At 37.2% G+C, this 27,510-nt stretch overlaps 3 protein-coding genes and 1 long non-coding RNA gene across 6 annotated transcripts; all 4 read left to right on the forward strand.

The window, feature by feature from the left end:
* The first annotated feature begins 433 nt into the window (after positions 1-433).
* On the forward strand, positions 434-8,706 carry LOC108990001 (phospholipid-transporting ATPase 1-like). 3 transcript variants are annotated; one of them, XM_018963827.2, is made up of 9 exons: positions 434-829; positions 1,060-3,079; positions 4,330-4,657; positions 4,779-5,571; positions 5,762-5,885; positions 6,058-6,277; positions 6,963-7,421; positions 7,514-8,063; positions 8,267-8,665. In XM_018963827.2, the coding sequence occupies exons 2-8, from the start codon at positions 1,378-1,380 to the stop codon at positions 7,710-7,712; spliced, it is 3,825 nt and encodes a 1,274-aa protein (XP_018819372.1). In that variant the 5' UTR covers positions 434-829; positions 1,060-1,377; the 3' UTR covers positions 7,713-8,063; positions 8,267-8,665. The 3 variants fall into 3 exon arrangements, with proteins under 3 accessions (XP_018819372.1, XP_018819370.1, XP_018819371.1); XM_018963825.2 differs by having other exon boundaries at positions 435-829; positions 4,324-4,657; positions 8,267-8,706; XM_018963826.2 differs by having other exon boundaries at positions 435-829; positions 1,077-3,079; positions 4,324-4,657.
* A 1,237-nt stretch (positions 8,707-9,943) lies between these two features.
* Positions 9,944-11,460, forward strand: LOC108989953 (WRKY DNA-binding transcription factor 70-like). The gene is made up of 3 exons (XM_018963740.2): positions 9,944-10,405; positions 10,547-10,651; positions 10,811-11,460. Exons 1-3 carry the CDS (start codon positions 10,068-10,070, stop codon positions 11,259-11,261), a joined length of 894 nt encoding a protein of 297 aa, XP_018819285.1. The 5' UTR covers positions 9,944-10,067; the 3' UTR covers positions 11,262-11,460.
* A 5,283-nt stretch (positions 11,461-16,743) lies between these two features.
* LOC109015839 lies at positions 16,744-17,368 on the forward strand. Its single transcript, XR_001999992.2, has 2 exons — positions 16,744-16,850; positions 17,031-17,368. It is a non-coding gene; the product is annotated as an uncharacterized LOC109015839 (long non-coding RNA).
* Positions 17,369-18,314: 946 nt separating this feature from the next.
* Positions 18,315-25,905, forward strand: LOC108990013 (vacuolar-sorting receptor 1-like). The gene is made up of 12 exons (XM_018963846.2): positions 18,315-19,037; positions 19,760-20,452; positions 21,347-21,435; positions 21,559-21,628; positions 21,747-21,830; positions 22,373-22,449; positions 22,566-22,647; positions 23,424-23,506; positions 23,602-23,665; positions 24,221-24,349; positions 24,746-24,849; positions 25,422-25,905. The coding sequence occupies exons 1-12, from the start codon at positions 18,743-18,745 to the stop codon at positions 25,509-25,511; spliced, it is 1,860 nt and encodes a 619-aa protein (XP_018819391.1). The 5' UTR covers positions 18,315-18,742; the 3' UTR covers positions 25,512-25,905.
* The last annotated feature ends 1,605 nt before the right edge of the window (positions 25,906-27,510 follow it).

The raw sequence follows: 27,510 nt of genomic DNA on the forward strand, positions 1-27,510 counted from the left end.
TATTATTATTTACAGATCAATTCAAATAATCTGATATCACCTTAGCATCCAAATGCAGCCTAACAATTTAGTAAACTAGACTATTAATTTTTCCAATTTCCACTCACATTCCATATACACATTAACTCTTAGTTTATGGGTATAAAATGAATTTTCTTATTTTTTTTTAAATATACATAGAAGAATAATTTTATATACTATACTATTATTTGAATAAGATAATATTATCCATTAATCTTTGAATTATTTTTATCAATTTTATAACAAGGAAATAAACACACAAATATACTTTGATCTTTTTGGTTCTTCCTCAATAAAGTTATAAAATTAAAGAAGTTGAAAAGAAAAAAAAAAGAAAAGAAAAGAAAGGAAAAAGAAAAAGAAAAAGAAGAGAAAAATACAAGTAACGTGTAGGCAAAAAGGGACGAGACGATAGTGGAGAGAAGAGGGAGGTGAGTGGAGTGAGGCAGGCAAAAGCCAAATATTCGTGTGGTTTACCGCCCGTCTCTCCATTTTCTGCCTACGAGTTTCTCGGCTTTCGCGCACCCTTTCGATCTCCCCCAGTTTCAACATAATCACCCCCCAACAGCTTTTCGATTCCTTTCTTTCTTTCTTATTTTTTTGTGTTTTTATTTTTATTTTTTGATTCGAGCCCTAGATCTTTTCATGATAACTCAGGCGAGATGCCCGATCTGCGGTCGCTCTCAGGGTCCCTCATAATTTCGAATTCAGTGCATTGAAGGATATCGGATCCGATCCGATCTCGTCAACCAGCTTCGTCTCATCAATTCCTAGACGATAAGGCTCTCTGTTTTCTGATCCTCGGCAGGTACGAGTTCTTGGGCTTTTCCTAGTTTTGCCTCTCTTTCTCCTTGCTTCCTTCAATTGGGTCCAATCTATCACATTTCCGTCATACTTCCTGTATCCTGTTTCTGAAATCAAGTTTTCTCATAATTTTTTAAAAGAAAGAAAAATTGTTGTTAGATTCGCCACGGAAAGGCAGTGATTTTCTGATACATCTCAGATTTATGTCGAAGTTTGTCTTACTCGTTTTTTCAGTTTTGGCATTTGCCCAGGCAACCCTATACACGGGCCACGGCTGCTGCTATTTGCATCAAAGAGGAGTTGTCGACGCATTGAATTGAATCGAGCCGTTACTATTTCTTCTGGCAGCTTCTGGTCCTTTTTTGCGTGCGTGTAAGCGTATTGTTATCTCCATCATCATCGCTATTCTTTTTATTCGTTGATTGTCGTAATTACCCGAGCTTGGTCAAACGACTACGAGATTTGGGGCTTGAAGTCCAACCGGTTTACGCCGGAGATGGATTTGGAATTGATGGAGTCTTGGTGTGTTTGGGGAAGAATTGTTACCTTTTTATGAATTCTGATCATCATCCGCTGCGTGAAGTCGGCTCCTTTAACTGTCTTTGCGCCGATGGTTCCTTCACTTCTTCGGTTTTCGACGACTCTCAGTGCAATCTATTAGACGACGTGGTTTCGGTCGAAGACGATCAGCCACCCCTTGAGGGTTATTGCACCTGTTCTCTTCCGCATTTCGAGTTCGCGGAGCCTCCGGATTTCGAGCAGTTTCCATTGGAATGCCCCAGACAGGGTAGGAGGAGACGCCTGGTGTCTTGGGGTGCAATGGAGCTGCATAATAATCACATCAGTAATAATAGCTACAATCCCAATTCGGTATCGTTTGAAATCTCTGGTAATAAGTCTCAGAGGAGCCGACGCCACAAGAGCGTGCAGTTTGAGGATACTTTCTTGTTGCGTGAAGAGAATCCGAGGTTAATCTATATAAATGATCCGAGGAGTACCAATGACAAGTATGAGTTCTCAGGGAATGAGATTCGAACGAGCAAGTACACAATCATAACTTTTTTGCCCAAGAATCTGTTCATTCAATTCCATCGCCTCGCCTATTTGTATTTCCTGGCCATTGCTGCTCTCAACCAGCTGCCACCTTTGGCGGTGTTTGGAAGAACGGTGTCGCTTTTTCCTCTTCTCTTTGTTCTCTGTGTGACAGCCATCAAAGATGGGTATGAGGATTGGAGAAGACACAGATCAGACAGGAATGAGAACAACCGGGAAGCTCTGGTAGAGCAGTCTGGTGGATTCCGATTGAAGAAATGGAAGAAGATACAGGCTGGCGAGGTTTTGAAAATCCGTGCTGACGAGACCATTCCGTGTGACATGGTTTTGTTAGGGACGAGTGATCCTAGTGGACTTGCCTACATCCAGACTATGAATTTGGACGGTGAGTCGAACTTGAAGACAAGGTATGCTCGGCAGGAAACAGCTTTGGCAGTATCTGAAGAGTGTACAATTTCAGGGCTCGTCAGATGCGAGCAGCCAAATAGGAACATATACGAGTTCACCGCCAACATGGACTTCAAAGGGCAGAAGTTTTCCCTCAGCCAATCAAATATAGTTCTGCGTGGTTGTCAGTTGAAGAACACAGAGTGGATAATAGGTGTTGTGGTGTATGCCGGACAGGAAACGAAAGCAATGTTGAACAGTGCAGCCTCCCCTTCCAAGAGAAGCAAATTGGAAAGTTACATGAACAGGGAAACCCTTTGGTTGTCTATTTTTCTCTTTGTAATGTGTCTGGTCGTGGCCCTTGGAATGGGCCTATGGCTCCTACGCCACAAGGAAGAGCTTGATACCTTGCCTTATTACAGAAAGCGATACTTCACACATGGGAGGGATGATGGGAAGAGAAACAAATACTATGGGATACCTATGGAGACCTTTTTCTCCTTTTTGAGTTCTATTATAGTGTTTCAGATTATGATTCCGATATCTCTTTATATTACAATGGAGCTGGTGCGTTTGGGCCAGTCATACTTCATGATTGAGGACAAGGATATGTATGACAGTAGTTCTGACTCAAGGTTCCAGTGCAGGTCATTGAATATAAATGAGGATTTGGGTCAAATACGCTATGTTTTTTCAGACAAAACCGGGACGCTCACTGAAAACAAAATGGAATTCCAAAGAGCAAGTGTATGTGGGAAAAATTATGGGGGATCCTTGCTTATGGGGGATCCACTGCAAGAAAAGAACATTGCTGGTAATGACAAAGTGCTTAGCTTCTTGTAAAAACTTTTTTGTTTGTTTGTGAAAGATCATGCTTCTAGTCTGGTCAATTTTTTATTCTTGAAAAGAATGCTGCTTAAAATTGTTGTAATGAAGTTTTTTTTATTTGTCTCTTTGTCATAGGCAGGATGTTTCACTGTTATTTGTTAATGAAATCTGAGATTCAAAACTTTTATTCCTTCATGCTAGTTTTTGCTGTCGTCTCAAGGACTTATCTCAACTTGAATGGATACTTCTTATGCAACCAGGGGTCATTGACACTAGAATTCTTCATCACAAGTTTACTGTGTTGGGCCATATTTTGTTGCCCTTCACAACATTTTTTGCTTTTCCAGTTGCCAAGTCTTTCCGTTTGAGCATGTAGTTGAATAACCTAAATCATACCTTTTCCCTAATTTGATATTAGGCATCTATATCATGCTGCCTCTTGTAAGTTTGTCTGTATTCCACATGGTTGATGTGGCAGTTCACTTTCTACGAGCTCTAAGTTGTTTGGCATGACCAGGTTTAGTTTGTTCGAAATGTTGCTGGTCAAGTACTAAAACAGTCCTTGGGTCTTACACGTTTATTTTTTCACTCTTTGATTCAATTTTATTAAATTTCTCCTTGGGTTTGTCCATTTTCTCAAACAGTCCTCCATCATATTATTTTTTCATTTTGTTTCAAAAAATGAAACAAAATATAATTTGATAAAAAATGAAAACAGAAAAAACTAAATTCTTAAATGCTAGATGATAACATCATTTCCTTTTTCAATTGTCGAGGTTATATGTTCTTGTACATAGAGATGTATGTTCTCCATATAATCTAGAAGCTTCAGTGGCATCTGACAGTTTTTTTTTTTTTTAATTGAGACGAGAATATATGTTTTTACCACCAGGGGAAACTTGTGTCAGTTTTTAGTGAGGTTTCGTCTGAGTCTTCAAATCAAGTTATGCCACTTGACATTCTAGAATAGAACGACATGAATGTGAACAGTTATTCTATTGAATATTGATAGATCAAATTGATTAGAGATTTTGACTAGTTTTAACATTTTAATTTATTGGTATTTGGTACCATCATTTTTATCATGCTGATAAGCTAGGTCAAACTAGTGTAATAGATTTGATAATTTTGAAGTGCTGTGAATTGTCTGTTTTAATGGATTTGGGAGATTCTTGCATGATCTTTCATCTTGTGTGTGTGTGTGTGTGTAATTTTTTTTTTCTTTTGCAGTAACAGAGAGGAGATGGAAACTTAAATCTGAAGTTTCTGTTGATTCTGCACTCATGGCATTGTTGCACAAAGATGTAGTTGGAGATGAAAGGATTGCTGCACATGAGTTTTTCCTCACGTTGGCTGCATGTAATACTGTGATTCCTATCATTACCCATGGTACATCTTCTAGTTGCATAAATGGTGAATTTCATGAAGATGTAGAAGCTATTGATTATCAGGGGGAATCTCCCGATGAGCAAGCACTAGTTTCTGCAGCCTCTGCTTATGGATATACCCTTTTTGAGCGCACATCTGGACATATTGTGGTTGATGTCAATGGTGAGAAACTAAGGTAGAAAGCCTCCCATTGATGACATGCTTGCATTCTAGCTTCAAAGTTTTTTATTTTTTATATAACAAATCTTATGTAGTTCTTGAGCAGTCACTTCACTAAATATTGTTGTGCAATCTAGGTTGGATGTACTGGGGCTCCATGAATTTGACAGTGTACGCAAAAGAATGTCTGTTGTTATCAGATTTCCTAATGGTGCAGTAAAGGTGTTGGTGAAAGGGGCTGATACTTCCATGTTTAGCATTTTAGCTAATGGCACCGAGATGGGTGATCATGTAACAAATGCCACTCAAAGCCATCTGAGTGAATATTCATCGCAAGGTTTACGCACACTTGTAGTGGCTGCCAGGGACCTTACAGAAACAGAGCTCGAGACTTGGCAATGCAGGTATGAGGATGCTAGCACTTCATTGACTGACAGAGTGGTGAAACTACGTCAAACAGCAGCTCTTATAGAAAGCAACCTAAAACTTCTTGGGGCTACTGCAATTGAGGACAAGCTACAAGATGGTGTTCCGGAAGCCATTGAGGCTCTCCGGCAAGCTGGAATCAAGGTCTGGGTTCTGACAGGAGATAAGCAAGAAACAGCAATTTCAATTGGTCTTTCTTGCAAACTCCTGACCTCAGATATGCAGCAAATTATTATAAATGGCAATTCTGAGGATGAGTGCAGAAATCTTTTGGCTGATGCTAAGTCCAAATACGGTGTGAAATCATGGAATGGAAGAAATCAGAATTTGAAATGTAACAAGAATGCTGAAACAGGGAATCTTAAGGTACCAGTCAATACAAAATCATCCAATGTGCCACAATGGTATGCAGGGAAGGAAGATGGATTCCCAAGCGTGCCACTAGCACTCATAATTGATGGAAACAGTTTGGTTTATATCTTGGAAAAGGATCTGGAATCTGAGGTAAGAACACTTTATTTCCCCCTTCATAAAGGATTGTGCAGCCTCATGATATGTATTTTTTTAGCTGTTTCTGCTTTTCCTTATCATTTGGATACAACTTTACTTTCAGTTAAGAATTTCTTTAAGCATGCACAATCCTGTTTGCTTGCATCTATGAGTTTTGCTAAAAATTACTTCCATCTCTCTACAGCTTTTCGACCTTGCTACTTCATGTAGGGTTGTGCTATGCTGTCGTGTTGCACCCTTGCAAAAAGCTGGAATAGTTGATATGATCAAGAGTTGCACCGATGATATGACATTGGCTATCGGTGATGGTGAGTTGTTATAACAATAATTTCTAATTTATTTTTTCATTTGAGTAATTAAGTTTATTTTGCATGCTCTCTTCAACAAGTTTTTGTGGCTGCTACATATTGTGTGTAAAATCAAGAATTTTTCAGTTTGTGTTATTCTTCTTTCATTTTTCTGACTGATGGCATTTGGTAGGGGCCAATGATGTTTCAATGATCCAAATGGCGGATGTTGGTGTTGGAATATGTGGTCAGGAAGGCCGTCAAGCAGTGATGGCTTCAGATTTTGCTATGGGACAGTTTCGGTTTTTGAAGAGATTACTTTTAGTGCATGGACACTGGAATTATCAGCGTGTTGGTTACTTGGTTCTGTACAACTTTTACCGTAATGCTGTCTTTGTATTGATGCTATTCTGGTATGCATGATTTCTTTTTGGTACAAGTGGATTGCTTTGTATACTTCATACTTGGGGGGAAAACCCTTTATCTGCCAAATCTTATGAGTTTTTATCACTATCCCCTCTCCCCTGACATAGCATTGAATAAAAAAAAAATATATATGGATAATAAATTTCCAACATCCAAGTGATCTGGCACAATTAGGTAAAACCATATTTCCATTCCCCACTATAATAGAGAACAAAGATTCCCTTTAAAAAAAAAAAAAACATGACTTGAGCACTTCAATGTGGGCTTTGGTTCCTTGGCTACTGAAGCCCTTTGGTTATAATAAAGGATAGATCTAGATTTTTGTGTTTTTTTACTTTGGAAAGCATAGAACTTAGAAAAATTGAATCTAGATTTTAGAAACCTTTGCAAATTCTTTATCACTTTGTTGTTTAACAAAAATAAAAGATAAAACTGAAACAATTATGGAAGGGTTTGTAAATTATCAGAATTAGATGATATGGGTTTCATCTATTTTTGCCCAATTTGGTTACCAGGAAGGGTTTAGTAATCTGAAATAGATACTTTTTCCCCAAAATGGTCGTTATACTCTTAAGGTTCCATGTTAGGGGTTGGTCATAGGGGTAGAACTCCAATATTGTAGATTAAATGCCGCTTCTCTTGAAATTAATATGATTTTCTTTGCATTTGTAGGTATATACTATGTACAGCTTTTTCAACAACTTCTGCATTAACAGATTGGAGCAGCGTATTTTATTCGGTTATTTACACTTCTATTCCTACTATTGTTGTTGGCATTCTGGACAAAGATTTAAGCCATAAGACACTACTACGGTATCCAAAACTCTATGGTGCTGGGCATAGACAGGAAGCTTACAATTTGCGTCTCTTTTGGATCACAATGGTTGACACACTGTGGCAGAGTCTTGTTCTATTCTACATACCCTTGTTCACCTATAAGGAAAGCTCAATTGACATATGGAGCATGGGGAGTTTGTGGACCATTGCAGTTGTTGTTCTTGTGAATATACACTTGGCAATGGACATTCGTCGCTGGGAAGTGTTTACTCATGCTGCAGTATGGGGATCAATAATCATCACATATGCCTGTATGGTGGTATTGGATTCTATACCAGTCTTTCCCAATTACTGGTCAGTTTTGCCATCTATCATTACACTTTTAAGTGATCTTATTTTTCAAAGCTTTCTAGAACAGAGCTAATATTCTTCCGAATCATTGGCAGGACAATTTACCATCTGGCAAAGTCACCCTCGTATTGGCTCACCATTTTGCTTATCATAGTTATCGCAATCCTCCCTCGCTTTCTTTTCAAAGTTGTACATCAGATTTTTTGGCCTTCAGATATCCAGATAGCTAGAGAAGCTGAGATCCTAAAACGACATAATTATTTGGGGTTAAAGCAAGATTGCAGTTCCAGTTAAACGCTTTGAACCTCAAACGGACGAGGCTCATTTTGGAGGGCTTCCATTTGGGGTGATCCATAAAATGGCTCTCTAGCAGAGATTGGTTGTAAAATTTAACGATAATGTGTTTAACTTTTCTGATGTTTTCCCCATAGTCCATGCAATTGCTTATGGTTGTAAAATCCCAACTGAACCATTTTCCTGGGGCATAACTAGTTCTAATAGTAATTAATAATAGTATAAAAGAATTTAGATGACATTGATTTATCTTCTCTGCAAAGACTATCGAGTTGGGCTTGTAGCAGAATCTTGGTTGGTTTTGGTGACAGAAGAGTACAATGGATGAGTTCATATCTATTGCTGGCCCCGGTATGAATTTAATGTTGTGTTTTACAAGTTTTATTAGATGTTACAGGATTGGCTATAGAGTTGTTTGATAAAAAAAGACTGCCAAATGTGCAAATGATATGTTGCCAATTTTTTGTGTTTTGACTTGCTCATTACTTCATGCCTACGAGTACTATATAATTAATTATATGACTTGTCGATGCTTTCTGCTTCTCATTCTCCAGATGGGTTGCAGAACCAACCGCAGGCATGGAAAACGGGCGATCGGAGTTGGGCAACGAGCGGATTAACCAGTAGAGGATAGAAAGCCAGATTTGAAGCCAAGAAGAGTCTGTTGGTGGTTGAAGACTTAGAAGATGCCGGTCAGGGAGGAAAAATATGTTGTAAAAGTAGGCGAAAGAGGCCCCTTCAAGATGGACCTTAAGCAATATGGTTGGCTTATACAGGAGCCAGATGTTGGCGGTAATAAAATAGCAGGGTGGTGATTCAAAGTGTATCATGATGTTAAGGGTCCTATAAAAAACAGGGATTTTTGTTTTTTTAAATGACCAAAACAAAACAGGCGGGGGACATTATTGTTGTTGTTGTGTATAAAGATCAAGATTGACTTCTTTAACTGCTTTAGAATGAATGAGAAAGTGTGCAAGAAGTGTGGTGTGGCCTTAGAAATCCGCAGTTAGAGAGTCACTAGTATGGTGTAAACCCCCTGTCAGAGTCTGCTGCCACGTAAGGATCATGGTCAGACATTTCTGTATCCATCGATCATGATCTTCAGGAGACCAAGGCAAGTCTATCTAGCCCTTGACTTTTGCGAGAGTGATTGTTTGTTAAATTCGTGGATACATTAATTTGACGGGTTGGAGACCCATCACAGTAGATATAGCGTGTGAAATTAAAGCAAAAAAGACAAATGTAACTGCTAATTTGGTCATAAATGCACAAGGCTCGGTAGTTGTGGAGATTGACAGCCTTTGGGAGCAGTAGTTTGTGTTTGAAGGAAAGCAACGCATGAAACGAATGAATCTTAGGACTAGGAGGAGGAGGAGGGGTCCGCCGTCCATGAAGGGTGATGATCCATCACGACACACAGTCACTCCCCTGAGTGTCCCCCACTAAATGCTTATCCATTACAGCTTTGAGAGGAGACGACACCAACGCCCACATCCACGCTACTACTTTTCAACTTCTCTTTAAAGCATCAACTGTTTTTGTCCTATTGTTTCAAACTTGTGAGCCCCACAATTACCCCCCCTCCCCCTCCTCAACCAACGACGCTGTCAAGGTCACAACCGTCTTTTTGTTTGGTGAGTTATTAAAAAATATAATATTATATTATTATTTTAAATTTTAAATAATTAGTCTAATATAGATTAACTTTTGTAAAAATTAAATCTCTAGTTTTAATTGTTTATTTTTATAAATGGAATGAGATGAGATGAATTGAAATAAAAATTAAAAGATAAAAAAATTATTATTAGAATATAGATTTTTAATATTATTTTTATTTTAAAATTAAAAAAAATTAAATTATTTATTTTATTTTATAAAAAATTTATAATAATTAAATCAAATAAATATTTTGTAAAAGTGAACACGCGATCGAAATTTGGACTTAGCTCAAAGGATAAGGAAAGGGGGGTGGCGCCTTACGTGGCTGGCTTATGACGCCAACACCGTGATATCATTCCATGACATACTTGAAAATTCGAAGAGCCAAAATCACATTACCTACGGCCTCTATATTGCACGCGCCTACGTACTCGTTATTATCCAACACAGACACTGAACATAATTGCTCTAAATTGCGAGTTGGTTTTGATTCAAACTCAAAAAACGTGAGGAATTTTCCCATCAACTTTCCTCTCTATTTCTTTGCATCTGGCTCTGTCTCTCTCTCTCTCTCTCTCTCTTCCTTTTCACTCCATTTAATTATCGTCTTCCTCTCCCAACCCCCACAACACACGGCAGCTTATCACGCTCACCCCTCTCTCTCTCTCTCTCACTCACACGCACAGCTACGCAGAAATGGAGTGCTGTTGTTTGCCGGAGAGCTTACCCTCCAAACCCGAAAGAGCCATTGAAGAGCTAACTCAAGGCCATCAATTTGCCACTCAGCTACGCTCTCTCCTCAACACCTCACTCCGACTAGATGTCTCTACCTCCGCCGCCAACGATCTTCTCCTCAAAATCCTTAATTCCTTTCATAATACCCTTCTCATTTTGAATTCCGACGACGGGGTTTCTCTGCATCTTCACGAAAATAACCCTGCCCCGGCCCCCTTGTCTACCGAATCTTCCGAAGGTAGCTGTAGGAGTAGTACTCCCTCTACTCTTAAGGATCGCAGGGGATGCTATAAGAGAAGGTCACCCAATTCCCATAATCTATTAGTTGATTCCCTAAAATTAAATTCTCTAACCATCTATCTGATTTTCCTTTACATATATATATATATATATATATATTTAAGTTTTCTGACAAATAAATGCAATTTCTTACGCTGCAGGAAGAACTCAGAGTCGTGGACAAAAGACACTCCCACTCTGTTGGATGACGGCCTTGCTTGGAGAAAATACGGACAAAAACTGATCCTCAATGCCAAATTCCCAAGGTATTATATAGAAATCCGTCTCTATGTCGCGGTTTCTGCGAATTCTGGGAAATAATTTGCTTAATGTTGAACAAAAATCACTTCTTGTCGTTTTATAATCTCATCTTCTGAAGTAATCATTGTACTAAATGTTCTAATCTGAGCACAATTTGTTGGCAGGAACTACTACAGATGTACTCACAAATTTGACCAGGGGTGCCAAGCAACCAAACATGTGCAAAGAATCCAAGAGAAACCCCCAAAGTACCGGACCACATATATTGGGAATCACACATGTAGAACCTTTCACAAAGCTCCAGAATTGATATTGGACTCCTCTCCTTTTCTTCTGAGTTTTGACAGCACCATCCCCAACAAACAAGACAGCCCCTTTTTCTCATCCTTCCAACCAATCAAGCAGGAGGAGCACAGGGAAGACAAACCCAGCAGCGATGATATCACCCACAACCATTCATTCTCGTCTGATTTTCTATTGTCCCCCGATCGGTCGGCTTTCGATTCATTAGGCCACTTGACGGCCCTCTCGGAGTCCGATAACGGGGATGTGATGTCTAGGTTTATGGTGGAGCCTGTTGACTTTGACGTCGATTCTTTGTTCTTTGATTTTTGACGGGTCCGTCTTCCTTGCAAGTTCAGAAAGAAAATGTATTCCTACATCCAAATGTCCAAAAAAAAAAAAAAAAAATTTGGCTTTGTTTGTTAAATAGATGTAGGTAGGTATAGCCTATGAAAAAATGAAGGTAGCTAGCTCTCCCTCCGTGTACAAATTATGTATGTAAGGCTTCGTTTGGAACCACAATTCCTCTCAACTCATCTCAACTCATCTTAACAATTTTTTCAAATCTCAACATAAAATATAATAAACAATTCAACTTTTTCAAATCTCAAAATAATAATAATAATAATAAATAATATTCTAACAATATTTTATTATCTCAATTCAACTCACTTCAACATCTAAACGCAACCTAAACCTTTCCTTAATGTAACATTTTTGTATGCTTTTTTATTTTTATATTTTCTAAGCATTTTGTATGTTTTTCTTAATCTAAAACTATAGAAAATATGTCACATCTTATATAATATATGAATAAGATTTGACATATTTTATTGTACAAAATGTATTTTTTTTATTTTCGGTAAAATTCCAAATCTTCAAACTAAAATTTGAGGACTGACTATAAATGGGGTTAGGTTAATAGGTTAGTGAATAGAAAAATTATTCTCTTAAGTTATTATTTATTATTTTACATTTCAAATTTTATAAAAAAATATCATCGTATAGTAAATCTAGACACATATATATATATGTATATATATAGTAAATAATAGCTGTATAGTAAATCTGAAAATGATATACATATATATACAAGAGCATCATGATGATGTTGGGTCCTTGAAAAGTCGTCGGTAGATTCTGAACCTTAGCAACAATCTTGTGTCTTTTAAAAAGCGGAAAGTGAATGTTTGAACGTGAGATGTGAAAGGAAAAATGTTGAATATTCTGTGCAAGTTGAGTGCGAAATATGGACCCAAACAAATAAAATTGGATTGGTAATTGTAGACATTTTTTCACATTACATGGTACTAGTGCTTAATAGTGTTTTGGTATCAAATCCTACGTCATCTTTTGAAAGTTATGGCATGGCACCCAAGTTTCAATTTCCAACTCGATGAAATTGGTGGTTAGGCAAATTGCTTACTTTCACAGAATTGCATAAATTTTATTAACAGAGGAGATTATAATCATTCAATCTCAATTCATAATCTCAAGGAATTTTTACTCTCTCACACAATATGTACTCACTTGATAATTGTTTTCTCTCAAAATATATTAAAATTCATACAAAACAAGTCAAATATAACATATATATATATATATATCAAACAGTGCTAGAAATCCAAATATGGCAAAATTTGCATTTTTCGCTGGAGCAACATGTCAAGCACGCATCGAGCGAACAACATTGGTTCAAGCGGGGTGTTGAGTGAGGGTCGAGCGAACACTAGGGTTTGTGTCTCTCTCAAACTCACTGTCGCGTGGGACTCGAGCGAACTTACTGGTTGAGCTTCGCTCGAGCCCACTGTTGAGCGCACGTCGAGCAAACACTCTGTTTCTCGATTTTCTGCTCTAAAACCAATCTCCACATACACCTCAACAATCTCTCACTTGGAGACTGACTCTCCACATGCCAGCTACTGTTTCCAGCCAAGCCCTATCATCTCTGCAGCTCACAGCTCCTGTCTTCAAGCTAGAAGATGTACTGAAGTCAAGCCCGACTTCAATCTTCCACGTATATCGCCCTTAATCAGCACATCCACTGAGCGACTTACAATTCTCACTGTACTAGGAGTATCCGGTCTTGAACCGATCTTGGCAACCTTAGCCAACTTTTCCAGGCTTTTATGAGAAACGACAAAGTTGACTCCCTTTGGCTTCCTCATATGTTTCGCGTGATCAAGCCTGCCGTTTTGCACTCTTGTATTTCCTTGCACATCACTAGACCCTGATGTTAAATACAACGAGTTAGATCTCTTACCATACGCTAGGACCAGCGCACCCCTAGTGATCTTTCAAGCTCATCCAGAGAACACTATTGTAAAACCGTTGTTATCAAGCTGTCCCACATAGATCAGTTTTTTCTTTAGATCTGGAACATATGTGACTTGTTGTAAAGTCCACACGCTCCTATCTAGAAGTGTGATGTGCACATCACCCACTCCCACTACATCCAGTGCATCTCCATCAGTCGCATACATCTTTCAAAATCACCAGCAACATTAATTCTGCATGATTTCTCAATGTGAGGTGCTATGAAACGAAGCCTCTAAATCCAACATTCAATGATCTTGCACATGTCACACATATAGGGACTGTGCACATTTTTTATTCTTTTGTGTTACATAATACTCTTTGCATCCTTTCCTTTTCATTCAACTTGATCATTTCCACTAGTTGACTTGCCAAAAATTCATTTTGTTGTTCTACTTTCTTCACCAATTATTGTGTCATCCAGGACTGTCAAAGACAGTCAATTCCTCCATTCCTTCAAGTTCCAAAGTTGCTTTAGATAGTTCCTCCTCTTTTGACTAGGACACACATCTCCTTCTAGATTGTCAGGAGTGAATAAACTTATACATGATATCAAAATATCAACTTCTACACTTTGTACAATTTGTCCTCTAGCAGAACAACATATGCTTCTTTTTTCCTTAAGTCAAGCATATCTCATACTCCTTTTGAAATCATACATAGTGATATTTGGGATCCATTTTTTATTCCCTTTGAAAGGGATAAAAATAACCCAGGCTCAATATGGTATCGAGGGCCCATTTCATTGGGTGACTTTCATCAAGGAAAAAGAGAGAAAAATGAGATGAGGGGATAAAGGTTGAGAAAATGAGGACAATGTGTTAAAAAGAAGTGATGAAAAGTAGGGAAAAAGAGAGAGAAAGGGGGTTAGGCATGAAAAGTGGGCAGTGAAGTGATATAAAGCCGAATTCTTCAGTATCTACTGATAGAGTCCAATAAAAGAAATTAGATCGGCTGAGAGAAAGGGACTAGGGGGTGACTTAATGCGAGAGCTTCTTCAACCTTCAAAGGAAACTTCAGTTGTATTTATTTTCTCTAGGCAATAGGGGTCACCGACCCCATTTGTACAATGAGCTACGACATACCATGAGAGACTGTAAAATACTTCTATTTATAATGGATTTGCCCTCCAAACGATTCGTGGACATAGGTCCTGTGCCAAATCACGTAAATCTGTATTTCATTCTCTATTTATATTTGTTGTATTTATTTCCTATTTATTGAAATAAACATATGTACGGACACCAGATCACTACTTCGGACCATAGTCGTGGACTCTAAACGACACCGACTGAGGCTCAAACCGTCATCGTGGGCCGAGAATGACTATTTCTCCCCTTCTAGCTTGTTACTACAAAACAAATCTTAAATCCTCCATTGATGGTTCTCGTTATTTCTCATTACAGTTGATGATTTTTCCAAATGCACTTGGATTTATCTTATGAATAACAAAGTTCCAACTTGGCACTTGATTCAATCATTTTGTTCAATGATTGAAACTCAATTCGATACCAAAATTCAACATCTCAGAAGTTTACTTAATAATGCCTTTGAATTTTACATGCCGGATGGCTCAAAATGAGTATTATGCAAGAAAACTTGTATTGAAACACCCACACCAAAATGGAGTGGTTGAAAGGAAACATAGGCATCTGCTGAATATGGAACGCTCACTCAGATTCCATTCCTTTCTTCCTTTGAAATTTTAGGGTGAATATGTTTAACAGCAACCTATTGATTAATCAAACCCCAACACCTCTTTCTTGACAATAAATTTTCTTATGAAGTCATTTTTTCTGTTGCTCCTAATTCTTACTCTCACTTAAGATTTTTGGTTGTCTTTGTTTTGTCTCTACAATTTCCAAAAATAGAAATAAATTTGATCCTTGAGCCACCAACTACATATTTCTGGGATATCCTTATGGGATAAAAGGATACAAAGCTTTTGATCTCGACTTCCAATCAATGATCTTGATTTCCTGGGATGTAGTTTTTCATAAAACTATCTTCCATTTTCAATATATTTCTTCTCCCTCTACATCTTCTTCTAATTCTTTTGTCTTGCCATATTCCATACCTGAGGTTCTTCCTATGTCCTCTCCACCTTTTGTTTCTTCTCTTCCAAACTCCAATAATCCTACAACATCTTCTCCTTCTAACTCTAATAAAAAATACTACCATTAAGCCTTCTTCTTCTTCTGATCCCTCCCATTCTCCTCTCATTTAAGATAAAGGACCTTGGTGAATTAAAATATTTTATTGGACTGGAAGTAGCAAGATGAGCAATGGAAATATGCAGTAGATATCCTTGAAGAGTTTGGTTATCTTGCATCAAAACCCTTTACATGATGGGTACACAAAATATCTTTATTTCTCTGTAAATTATAGCAGTTCTCAATCCAGAATTTTAATGTGAGGTATAGCAGTTCTCAATAATTCATGGGATGGTCGCGACAATTTCCACGAAAGTTAAGTCACTTGATCGTGATTTTAATTTCATTGTTTTTTTGTTTTTGCCGTTTTGATGAAGTCAGTCTGCGATTTTTACAGTTCAATAAAATAGATCACGACACGATGATTGAGGACCATAGAACTCAGCAAGCAATCTATACGACAAAACGTTCCCAGCACTTGAATTTTGACCACTTTCCCTCTTTCGAAACGGCCAATAAACTAGTACTGTACACTACATACATGAACATTGAACACAATAAAAACCAAAAAAGAAAACGGCATCGAATGGAAATCCTGGACTCATACTAAGAATGCATGCCCTTCTCTTTTATGTCAATCCAGTATTCAATGATCAGAGAATTAAACATATTGAAATAGAGTACTGCCACTTAGTTCGTGACAAAATTCAGGCTAATAGTACTCATAAACTCATTGACCTCTCCTCAAGATGGGTACTGTATGTTATTAACATTTTCACTCAAGGGGAGTGTACGTTAGCAATTCCAGAAGATACCTGAGATGATGTATTATTAGAGTGACGTTTTCTCACATCATGCATTAATAATATTATAAGAAAATTTTCTGTATGAATTACGTGTTTCGATCTATTTCTTTTGATCTCTGCTCTCTCTGTTTCTACATATTTTCTTCTCTACTTCTTGGACTAAGCTACAATGGCTGTCCAAGTTTGATCAAATTACAAGCTGGAGTTCAATCATTTTAATTAAAAAATGGAATACGTACGCGGGGTCCTTGATTTTGATGTCCACTTGGATACTGCATGCAGCTGAAACTTTGCTTATGCATGTCCTTATCAATAGTCACTTTCTTTGTGCATGCCTTTCTGCTACGTGCGAATACACCTCTCTCTCTCTCTAGACAACTTTTTAGTCCGGTCACTCTCTGCGGACAACTTGCATGTCGAGATAATCAGCTTTGTTGTTACGCCCACAAATGTTCCTAAGAATAACATAGTTTTTTTTTTAGAGGAATAAAATAGCTTTAAAGCCACTGAATTATTGTCTTCTACCTCTGATCTCTTTCTTTTGTTTCTCTGTAAATTACAAAAGGAAACTTCCCTTGGTAGACGTTGCAGATAGCCATAACCACCTCGCAGCCGCCCGATACTTGGATACGATAATTAATTTAAAGGTTTGAGTATCGATTATGGTAAAATATCATATTCTTTGATCGTTTTATTTATATATTTTCTTTATATATATATATATATAGTTCCATACTGCATGGGATATATGTTTACTGCATGTAGAAGATGCATGAGGGTGATTTGTTGCTGATTTTTGTTACATATGATCTCATATATATATATAGATCACGTTGAAGCAGGAACTGAAGAAGATTGAAGAAGGTCGGTCATGGGTCATCATCTGCATCCTCATCAATATTATACTCACGGCCAATATCATCCTCATCCTCATCCTCATCCTCATTCTCATCCTGCATTGATCTCGAGTTGTTGTTTATTCAGTTGTATTGGAAGATGGATGTTCGCGATTTGTCACCCAGTCGTGCGTTTCTTTGGATGGGAGGATGATCGAGCATGTACAACTTCTAATTAAGCTTAATTCTTCGTTTATTTAATTTATAAGAATGCAAAGTTTGCATGTAATTAATTAGTTCAAATGATCATGGAGTAGTAGTTTTGTGGATGCATTTGGGTTAAGAATAATGACACCTCATTTTAGACATCTCATATATTTTAATTTTTTTTATATAATAATTGAAGAAGTAATTATTAATATATTGATATATTTTTATATTTTTTAAAAATATTTAAAATAATAAAATAATTTTAAAAATAGTTTTACGTCAGCGGCATATTAGTACTGCTCTTTTTGGATTAATCATGTGGTTAGTACTCTACTTTGATCCACTATTTTAGCTTAGGGGTTATAATTTTGGATCAAGATCTGGGTGTCAACATAAATGTGGACTGCCTTTTGCTTTATAATTTCAGGGGTTTTACTTTTCAATTTCGTCCCTTCCGCCTCTTACGCCACAAGCATCGTTATTTGATTTATCTATTTTTTTAAAAAAAAATCTATTTTATTATAAAAAGAATTCATAAAATAATTTTTTGAAAAGCTTTTATTTTTATCAGTATAATATTAAATTCGATAAATTATAATGGAAAAGTCACGTTGGGAATAAAACTTGTGCTAAATGAAATCAACAAAAACATGACTACTGATATATACTCTATTAATTACACTTTCAGGAATTTTGATTTAATTAGAACTCCTCAATTTATCCAATATAAGAGTTTCATTAAAAGAATAATAATTATCAATTATGTGTTAAATCATATATCAAATATCAAATATGATTTATTTTAAAGGAAAACAATTAAGAAAAAGACTTGGAAGAAGTGACCAAAGTGTTGCTTGTTCAAATGGACAACTGTGTTGCATGCAATCACGTATCCATTTTCCCTCCTCCAATCAAATCTTAATCTTACATTTAAACAACCCTTACAAAATTAAAATTCAAACAACTTAAAAAAATAATAAAACCATCGCATAAAAGGCAACATTAAAATTTAACATTTAAGAGACCCTTTTTATTAATGGCGGTTTGGTCTTTGATTCACACAATGTTTCTACAGACGAGATGGTATAGTTCTCCGAGAGGATTGAAATTACAATTGAGCGTAATCGACACGTCTTTCAATTCCGACCCACGTTCTCGTTTCTTTCCTCAAGATACTTTTTTCTCCCAACACGCACAAACGAACATCCCCCTTTGTACGCTTCTTTCCAGTTTCAGCTCAAGACCCGGATAGCTTTCACCGTAAATAGTAGTCGATTCTGATGATCTGGGTTCTAAAAAAACCGAAACTTTAATAGAAAAAAAGAGCTTTAGCTTATCAGATTTGGTTTAATTCATTGTAATCGAGTTTTAGTTTTATTCATTGTAATCGAGTTTTGGTTTTGTTGGGTTTTTGAGGTAAGCGCAATAAGTTGGATTTCTTGATCTGGGTTTTTCTCTCTTCGTGGATTGGTTGAGGGTGACTCGGTGACAAGATGGGGGAAAAGCTAGGGCTTTTGGCGCTTTTTTGGTTTATGTTGTGCGGTTTTGGTGTGGCAAGGTTTGTGGTGGAGAAGAACAGCTTAAGAGTTTCTTCACCGAACTCTTTGAAGGGTGTATATGAATGTGCAATTGGAAATTTTGGAGTTCCTCAGTATGGAGGAACCATGGTTGGCATTGTGACGTACCCCAAAGCCAATCAAAAGGCATGCAAGAGTTATGATGACGTAGATATCTCCTTCAAGTCCAAGCCCGGAGCCCTGCCTACCTTTCTACTCGTCGATAGAGGAGGTCAGCCTTTTTTTCTTTGTAAAGTTCCTTATAAGAGATTATGTACCTTGAATTTGTTTGTAAAGTATTATTTTTTTCTTCCCTTTGAATGTTAAGTTACCCAGAATGAAAGATTGCCAAATGGGGTTAAACTTTCCGTTTTTGATGATGGCTTATTCTGTGAATCCAATTTATCTTATTGAAGTAATGACATAGGTATACCGTATTTGAATCTCATCTCGATATGACAGTTAGGATGCTAATTATGGCATGACAGATCAAATGCTGTCTATGCATTGTATAATCTTGTCACTCACACATTTATCTTGTAAATATATTAAGTTGACAACTGGAGCTTAGTTTCTCTTCATCAAGATTATTTTAAGGAAGTTTTTCCCCCATTGATTTCAATCATTCCATCTAGTTGACTGAAGTCCGGGGTACAAAGTTTTGAAATTTGTCTTGGGTCTATTTGCTTCTGTTTTTTGGATTGAATGTATTACTAAATTGTCATCGTATATACATGCAAATGAATATCTTGCTTATCCATCAGTGTTATTTTATGGCATAAGATCTTTAAATCTTACCCTATTTCTCATGTTGATTTTCCTAGGGCTGTGACTAAACTGAACGGCTGCTTACATATTTTTTGTATTTGTTTATGAATTCTTCTTATTTATTTATTTATTTTTTTGAATTCTTTTGAATGGAAGTTTTTATCCATAACTTGGATGTGCTGGCAGATTGTTACTTCACCTTGAAGGCATGGAACGCTCAAAAAGGTGGAGCAGCAGCTATTCTTGTTGCGGATGACCGGATTGAACCATTAATTACCATGGACACTCCTGAAGAAGAGAAGGCTGATGCTGATTATCTACAGAACATCACCATTCCTTCAGCTCTTATTAGCAAGTCTTTGGGGGATAGCATTAAAAAAGTTATATCTAAAGGAGAGATGGTTAACATAAACCTCGATTGGTCTGAGGCTCTTCCACATCCTGATGAGCGGGTTGAGTACGAGTTTTGGACAAATAGCAATGACGAATGTGGGCCAAAGTGTGACAGTCAGATTGAATTTTTAAAGAGCTTCAAAGGAGCAGCTCAGATACTTGAGAAGAATGGGTACACACAGTTCACCCCGCACTATATAACTTGGTACTGCCCAGAAGCTTTTATTTTGAGCAAACAGTGCAAGTCTCAGTGTATCAATCATGGGAGGTACTGTGCTCCAGATCCTGAGCAGGATTTCAGCCGAGGGTATGATGGAAAAGATGTTGTGGTTCAAAATCTACGTGAAGTTTGCTTTTTTAAGGTTGCAAATGAAAGTGGAAAGCCATGGCTTTGGTGGGACTACGTGGCAGATTTTGCAATCCGTTGCCCGATGAAAGAGAAGAAGTACACTGAAGACTGCTCAAATCAAGTTATCCAATCACTTGGTACGTTGAAGACTTAATGTAGATGCTTGCATTTCAAAATATCAATGTATGTTTCCTTGGCAATCTATGCACGAGGATGTCGCACAACAGAATCCTTATATGTTTTCATGTTTGTTACTTTCTTTTTAGTTCTTATTTTTTTTTTTTTTTATGAAATTTGTGAAATTATGCTAGATTTTTGGTTCAGAGTTTATTGTTGCCACAAACCATCTTTAATCAAGGTGATTTCCAGTGACATCTTCGATGAGTGATATATGTGCTTTTCTGTGAATTGAATCTTTCACCATATTGCCAACATTCTAGTGACTAATGCTGGTGTTATTCATTACCTTAACTGTTCATTCTATTTTGAATTCAAGTTACAACAACTTATTGAAATCAGCTTTGGCCTTTGCTTTAGCTATGACACTATCTTTTTGCTTCTTATTTTGTATGCTTTTGTCAATCTACGAACTCTGTTAATTTGGATATTTCTGCTTGCACACAATGCCTCAGAATGTCATGTTATATTTAATTCTATAGGGTTCTTGGAAATGCATTTACTTCTCATTGTGATTGGTTTTTGATGTTCTCTTCAATAAGGCCCTGTTTGGATACAATAAGTGTTCATCTCATCTCATTATTACAACTTTTCCAAATTCCCACACAAAATATAATAAATAATTTAACTTTTTCAAATCCCAAAACAATAATAATTTTAAAAAATAATATTCTAACAATAGTTTATTCAACTTTCAACTTTCATCTCAACTCACTATCCAAATGACGCCTTAATTTAGTAGGTACTAGTAGATGAGAGCAAGCTTATATTCCATATCTAAAGACTTACTTATTGCATACCTAAAGAATTGAAAACCAATGTCATTAACATTTTCCTGTGATTTACTTTAACAGGGCTTGATCTCAAGGAGATAAAAAAATGCGTTGGAGACACTACTGCAGATGTGGACAACCCACTTCTTAAAGCTGAACAGGATGCACAGGTAAACACTTAGAGATTTAGAAGGCTAACAGTTCACAATGCGCTGATGGCTTTCTCTCTTCAATATCTAATTTTTCCATACTATGTCTCACTCATCTTGCTTTTTCACAATTCTGGTTTTCAGATTGGCAAGGGTTCCCGTGGAGATGTTACAATATTACCAACTCTTGTTATAAATAACAGACAGTATAGAGGTTTGACGCTGCTTGTTCCAGATCTTGTTAGCTATTTACTGCATGGATGCTTTGTAATCTTTGGTTTTTTCATATATATATATATATATATTAATTTTGATTGTAATAATGGCTTCAGGGAAGTTGGACAAAGTAGCAGTTCTCAAAGCCATCTGTGCAGGTTTTGAGGAGACCACAGAGCCTGCCATTTGTTTAAGTGAAGGTCTTCATCTACCCTTGTGGGTTGTGTGGGTGTGTGTTGCCTTTCAACAAAAGAGTGGTTGTTTGGCATCTATGTACCATACAAAAGGCAAAACAAATTAATTTGGTTTCACTTTTCTGAAACCTTCTTGGTTCCATTGCATGAATGTGGGTGTAGGTGTGTGTGTTGCCTTTTAACAAAACAGTTGTTGCTGTGGCATCTATTTACCATAAAAAGGCAAAACAAGCATCTTGGTTTCATTTTTCTGAAACCCTCTTGGTCCCATTTCTATAATGAGTTGATAAGTAGGATGTCTATCAAACATTTTATTCCCCCACATCTCCTATTCAAAAGCTATTATCAGAAGTATAGAGCTCCCTGAGATAATATTTATCTAGAGAAGCAAATCAGCTAGATGTGTGGGTAGGCTGTTTTTATAGGTTGGTTTGGGAATCCTCGAGGATGTTCTGCTTATTCTGTAATCTTTGTTCTCAACTATTCCATTGAAAATGGACTATTTTCAACATGTTATTTATTTGGATTTTACAAATTGTTTCTCTCAGATGTAGAAACAAATGAATGTTTGAGCAACAATGGTGGCTGCTGGCAGGACAAGGCCACTAATATAACTGCATGCAAGGTATTTTCATTTTCTCAATGTTTGTGGGCGTGTGTTTTGTGGGGTTTTTTTTCTTTATGAACTTTGATGGGTTCACTTGTTTCTTGGTCCTTATTTGAGTCTCCCTATTCTTCTAGGACACTTTCCGTGGAAGAGTATGTGAATGCCCTGTTGTCCAAGGTGTAAAGTTTGTTGGTGATGGTTATACTCATTGTGAAGGTAAATTTTCCCCCTGATAGAGTGCTAGTTTAGTTTTGAAATAGACCTGATAGATCAAATTCAAGCAATCTGCAAGGAAGCTATTTGTTTGTTAGTGATGGAAATAGGTTCAGGTCACTATAATTCAAGTCTCTATGGTTTTTGGACTCTGGAGCTAGGAGCTTATTTTGAGTGGGCCTACCAACTTGCTTCTTACCTGTCTCTTCTTGAATTGACCATTTTGTATGCATAGATGACCCCTTTATGTGGCACATTCATTCAAGGCTTACACTCAAAAGCTATTGGCTACCTTCAACAAACTTTTTCCATGCTCATCTTTAAAATTTCTGGAAAACAATTCTTTTGTTGCCATGAACTCACATGGCATGGCACTCAGAGAAATTTAAAGATGACCGTCAAAAAGTTATGACCCAAATAAATGTATGGATGGCGCTGGTAATGACAGAACTCTTAAACTGTAGCACGATTTGCTCCCTGGTAAATGTGGCATTGTGGTTTCTTCCCCTTTTGTGGCAGGGGTGGGATTAGTAGGGTTATAATCATATATACATGGCTCTTACTTATAGGGAGTGGAAGAACTTATCAGAATAAAAAAAAAAAAAAAAAAAAAACCTTAAATAGGGAGTGGAAATATCTAGAGACTGATGTGGGGGCATTTTCAGAATTTTTGTGTTGGCTTTAATTAGGTTGTTTCAGTCTATGAGAAAAGTGCTGTTTTTCACTTTTACCTATCTATTTCATTTCTACTTATGCTGTGATTTTGCTTGGCTTAACAGCTTCGGGAGCTCTACGTTGCGAAATCAATAATGGAGGTTGTTGGAAGAAAACTCAGGAAGGCCGGACTTACTCTGCTTGTGTTGTAAGTTATCCAGCTTTAGATGCATAGGGATTTATAATTTCATAGTGTCCTGTCCTCTTGTTTCTTATCTAACTGAATCTCCAATGATTAAACAGGATGACTCAAAAGGTTGCAAGTGTCCACCAGGATTCAAGGGTGATGGAGTTAATACCTGTGAAGGTATTTTTGCCCTTGATCTCTACAATTAATAAAATCCGTTATGAAATTCATGGTTAATTTGATGAAGTTGTGGGTTATTGAAAAACCTCAAATTACTTTGAGGCTCCTCTGGCCACTTGTCATGAAATTTTTTTTTTTTTTTTTAACAGTAAATAAGATTTTATTGATTGTAGGAATAGGCAAATGCCCAAGTACACAGGCACTTGTCATGAAATTTCCTTATAAAATTAAGGTCCAGTCACTGTCATACATACATAGTTACAATACTAAAGAATTATAATAGAATGTACTTTTGAAAGCATATTTATGATAGGACCACATACAAAGCAAATTTAGAACGACTTAAGTTTTTAGGTTTCAATAGCAATTCAATATTTCCACTTCGGATATTTGTGTGTTCTATCTATGGGATCTAGGCCCACTGTTGATGGTCTCTGATGGCAGGGGGAATGGGTGGTTGCCTTCAAGGTAGTCATAGGTTTGCCATTGCCACTGGATCAACTAGGATTTATTTTGCTGATTCACTAATATTTCTTTTCTGTTTCCTTGGTCCAGATGTTGATGAGTGCAAAGAGAAGTTGGCTTGCCAGTGCCCATCTTGCAAATGCAAGAATACGTGGGGCAGTTATGAATGCAGCTGTAGTGGTGATCTACTTTACATGCAAGAAAATGACATATGTATAAGTAAGTATCTTTAAATGCTTTATTTGTTTTTTTAGGAGATTCACAAGGCAGGAAATTCATCATGATGTCACTATCCCCTGATACTCTCTTTAAGCTATGTTTACCGAAAAATATTTGCATGTAGCCACAGTACGTTTGCATGTAGCTACAGTTGTGAATTGCATTAATAAACCATGGTTGAAAATGCACGTTAATTTTTAAAGTTTTCGTTTGTTTGATTTTGTTGTGTTGGTACTATATTGCTGTAGGATTCAAGATTAACCTGATATTCAAGTGATTTCTGATTTTCTGATTCTTGACAAATCTTTTGTCATTTGTTATGGAACAGTTGATTTCTGATTTCTCTTTAATTTGCCATTTGTTTTCCTCTGGCCTCTTATCTGTTGGAAAATCCAGGTAAAGATAATACCACAGTCAGCTGGAGTTTTGTTTGGATTATTATTCTTGGCTTGGCTGCTACTGGGGTTGGGGGATATGCAGTTTACAAGTACAGGATCCGGGTATGTATGCTGTTTCATAAAACCTATGTACATTCTGGAGTTCCTTTGAGTAGTCCTTGATTCAGAATGGGGTTAAATTATATCCATATATCACTTGTCAAACTCACTTCTATATGGTTCAACAAGTTCTAAATTGACCAGGTAATCTTTTTGGTAATCATTATTTTCTGGGTCTACACAACTATAAGATCCTGGGGCAATTTGTGACACTTTTGGGTCAGTGAATATCCTTGAAACAACAAAAAAAAAACGTGACTGTAAGGAGTGAAACAAAGGGGAAAAAGAAGAAATCAGGGTGAAGGAAAACTTAAGTGGGAGAGAGGAGAAAGAGTTAGATGCCGGAACTAGTGTAGGCAACCGGCGTTTAAGTTGGTTGAGAATTTTTATGGTTAGTTAAAAATGCCGAAAAATAGCTAAGCAAAGAGTTAGATGCAAAAAAGAGAAAATATTGTTGTATATTAAAACATGGGAATGTCTTTGTTGGTGGCCAGATTCAGATTACATGATTGAATTTATCAAGGGGTGTACCTTTTCTAGTGATTCTAATTTCCAGTGTAAATGAATTTCTGTAGAGATACATGGATTCCGAGATACGGGCAATCATGGCGCAGTACATGCCCTTGGATAATCAAGGAGAGGTGCCTATTCATGGGAATGTCTGAAAGCGGAGAGATGTTGAAAGGTGCAACTCAGACACGATGAGAAGACTCTAGTCACCCAATCCTAACCTTGTGACTGGCAACAGCTTTTGTGTTCTTCATCATTTCTCTGTTTTTCTTCATCAATGTAAATCTGTAGCCTAACTAATCTATACAGATTTATTTTTCTAGAACCTCTCAGAAATATTCCTCCTTATCATGGAAGCGAGTATAATGGATTTTTTAGTCTTGGTTTTAGTTTTTACTCTGAAAATAGACACGATGCATTTGTTCCAAACCCGACATTGCTTGTAACGGTTGAACTCAACATCTTAACGAAAATCTAGTTGGAAGCGGATGTGAACTTGTGAAGTTTGTGTACCAATCAAATGACTCAATTCTGCTGTTGAGTGTATAATCATGGAATAAGTACAGCAACATATCATGGTAGCATCACACCTTTAAAGCCCGTTGGTAATGACTTGTTGCATTTTGAATGATTTAATTCCAGTATATTGGGGGTACACTTCCATATTTGTTCAGTCATGTACAAAAGCATGAGTTATTAGGGAGACAATTATTCTTAGGTCTCAGTTAGGATCCTTTCAATTTCATTACAAACCAATTTGATACTATAGGATATCATATCCTGATATTAGCGGGTTGGAAAAGCAAGCTTCCCTCTTTTGGTGGTAAGCTTATTCTTATTAATCATGTTTTGAATAGTATGCTCATTCATATGCTTTTAGAGTTGAATTTGCCAAGGAGTGTTGTCAGCACTTAAAAGGGATTTTATCTGATTTCTTATGGGGTTCTAGCATGGAGAGAAAATGGATATCTTGGAGGAAGAATTGTTTACTAGTGGAGGAAGGTGGTCTTGGAATTCGGGATCTTTTTGAGATTCAAAACTCTTTATTTAAGAAGTTCGCCTAGAAATTAATTATGGGAGGTTCGTTGTGGTTGAATTTGATTTCCACCAAATATGTGGGTAATGCGCACATTGCATCAGTTATGTCTTTGGGGAGAGGATCTCGTTTCTGGAAATGTGTCATGCGGCTCATGCCTACTGTTTTATGTAACTTGAGATGATTACTCTGGAGTGGTAAGGTGAATTTTTGGTATGATAATTGGTTAGGTGATAGGCCATTGGCGGAGGAGATTTCGGTGGTAGGGGATGCTAGGTTGCAGGTGCGGTCTGTGGTGGATGAAACATGGTGGAATCTCGAGTTATTAAGAGCACTTGTTATCGAGAATGTTGTTGAGAAAATTCAATCTGGTTTACGCCTACGAGAAGGAAATGATATTTGTATTTGGATGCATTCGGTGGAGGGAGTGTTTAGAACGAAATAAGCTCGGCAGCTGCTTTGACAACATGATACTTTTTGTCCATGGCGGAGGTGGTTATGGCAGAATTTTGTGCTGAAGAAAATGTCTTTCATGTGTTGGAGGGCTTGACGGAAAGCATTGCATGTGGATGATGTGATCTGGCAATTTGGAATTCCGATTGTTTCAAAGTGTACCTGTTGCGTAGACCCCCAAGTTGAAACTTTAAACCATGTTCTTTGTAAGGGGGAGGGAGTGAGAAGAGTGTGGAATTATTTTGTTGCCATTTGTGGGGTTCAGCTGCCACAGAATAGGAACTGGGAAGGGATGATGAATTTCTAGTGGGATCCTACAGTTGGGCATCTTAGGTTGGATGGATTCGTGGAGTCATTCTTATTATTATTTCATAGGCTCTTTGGAGGTCTCGATGTTTAGCTTGAATGGAGAATATAAAATATGATTGGAGGGCAATTATTCATGTTGTTAAAGTAACATTAATGGACATCACAAGCAGCTTGCGGCAATTCCGAAAAATGGGATCTAATGATTTGTTAGTATTGTGGGAATTAAATTATCCAATTGTGTCGGTGCATGCGGAAATGCCAAGGTTGGCTGCGTGGAAGTTGTCGGATGTGTAGAGGTTCAAACTGAATATGGATGGTGGTTCTTGTGGAAATCCGGGGATGTCGGGTGGTGGAGG

Source organism: Juglans regia, chromosome 4 (assembly GCF_001411555.2).
Source record: "Juglans regia cultivar Chandler chromosome 4, Walnut 2.0, whole genome shotgun sequence".
In the NCBI taxonomy this organism is placed as follows: Eukaryota; Viridiplantae; Streptophyta; class Magnoliopsida; order Fagales; family Juglandaceae; genus Juglans; species Juglans regia.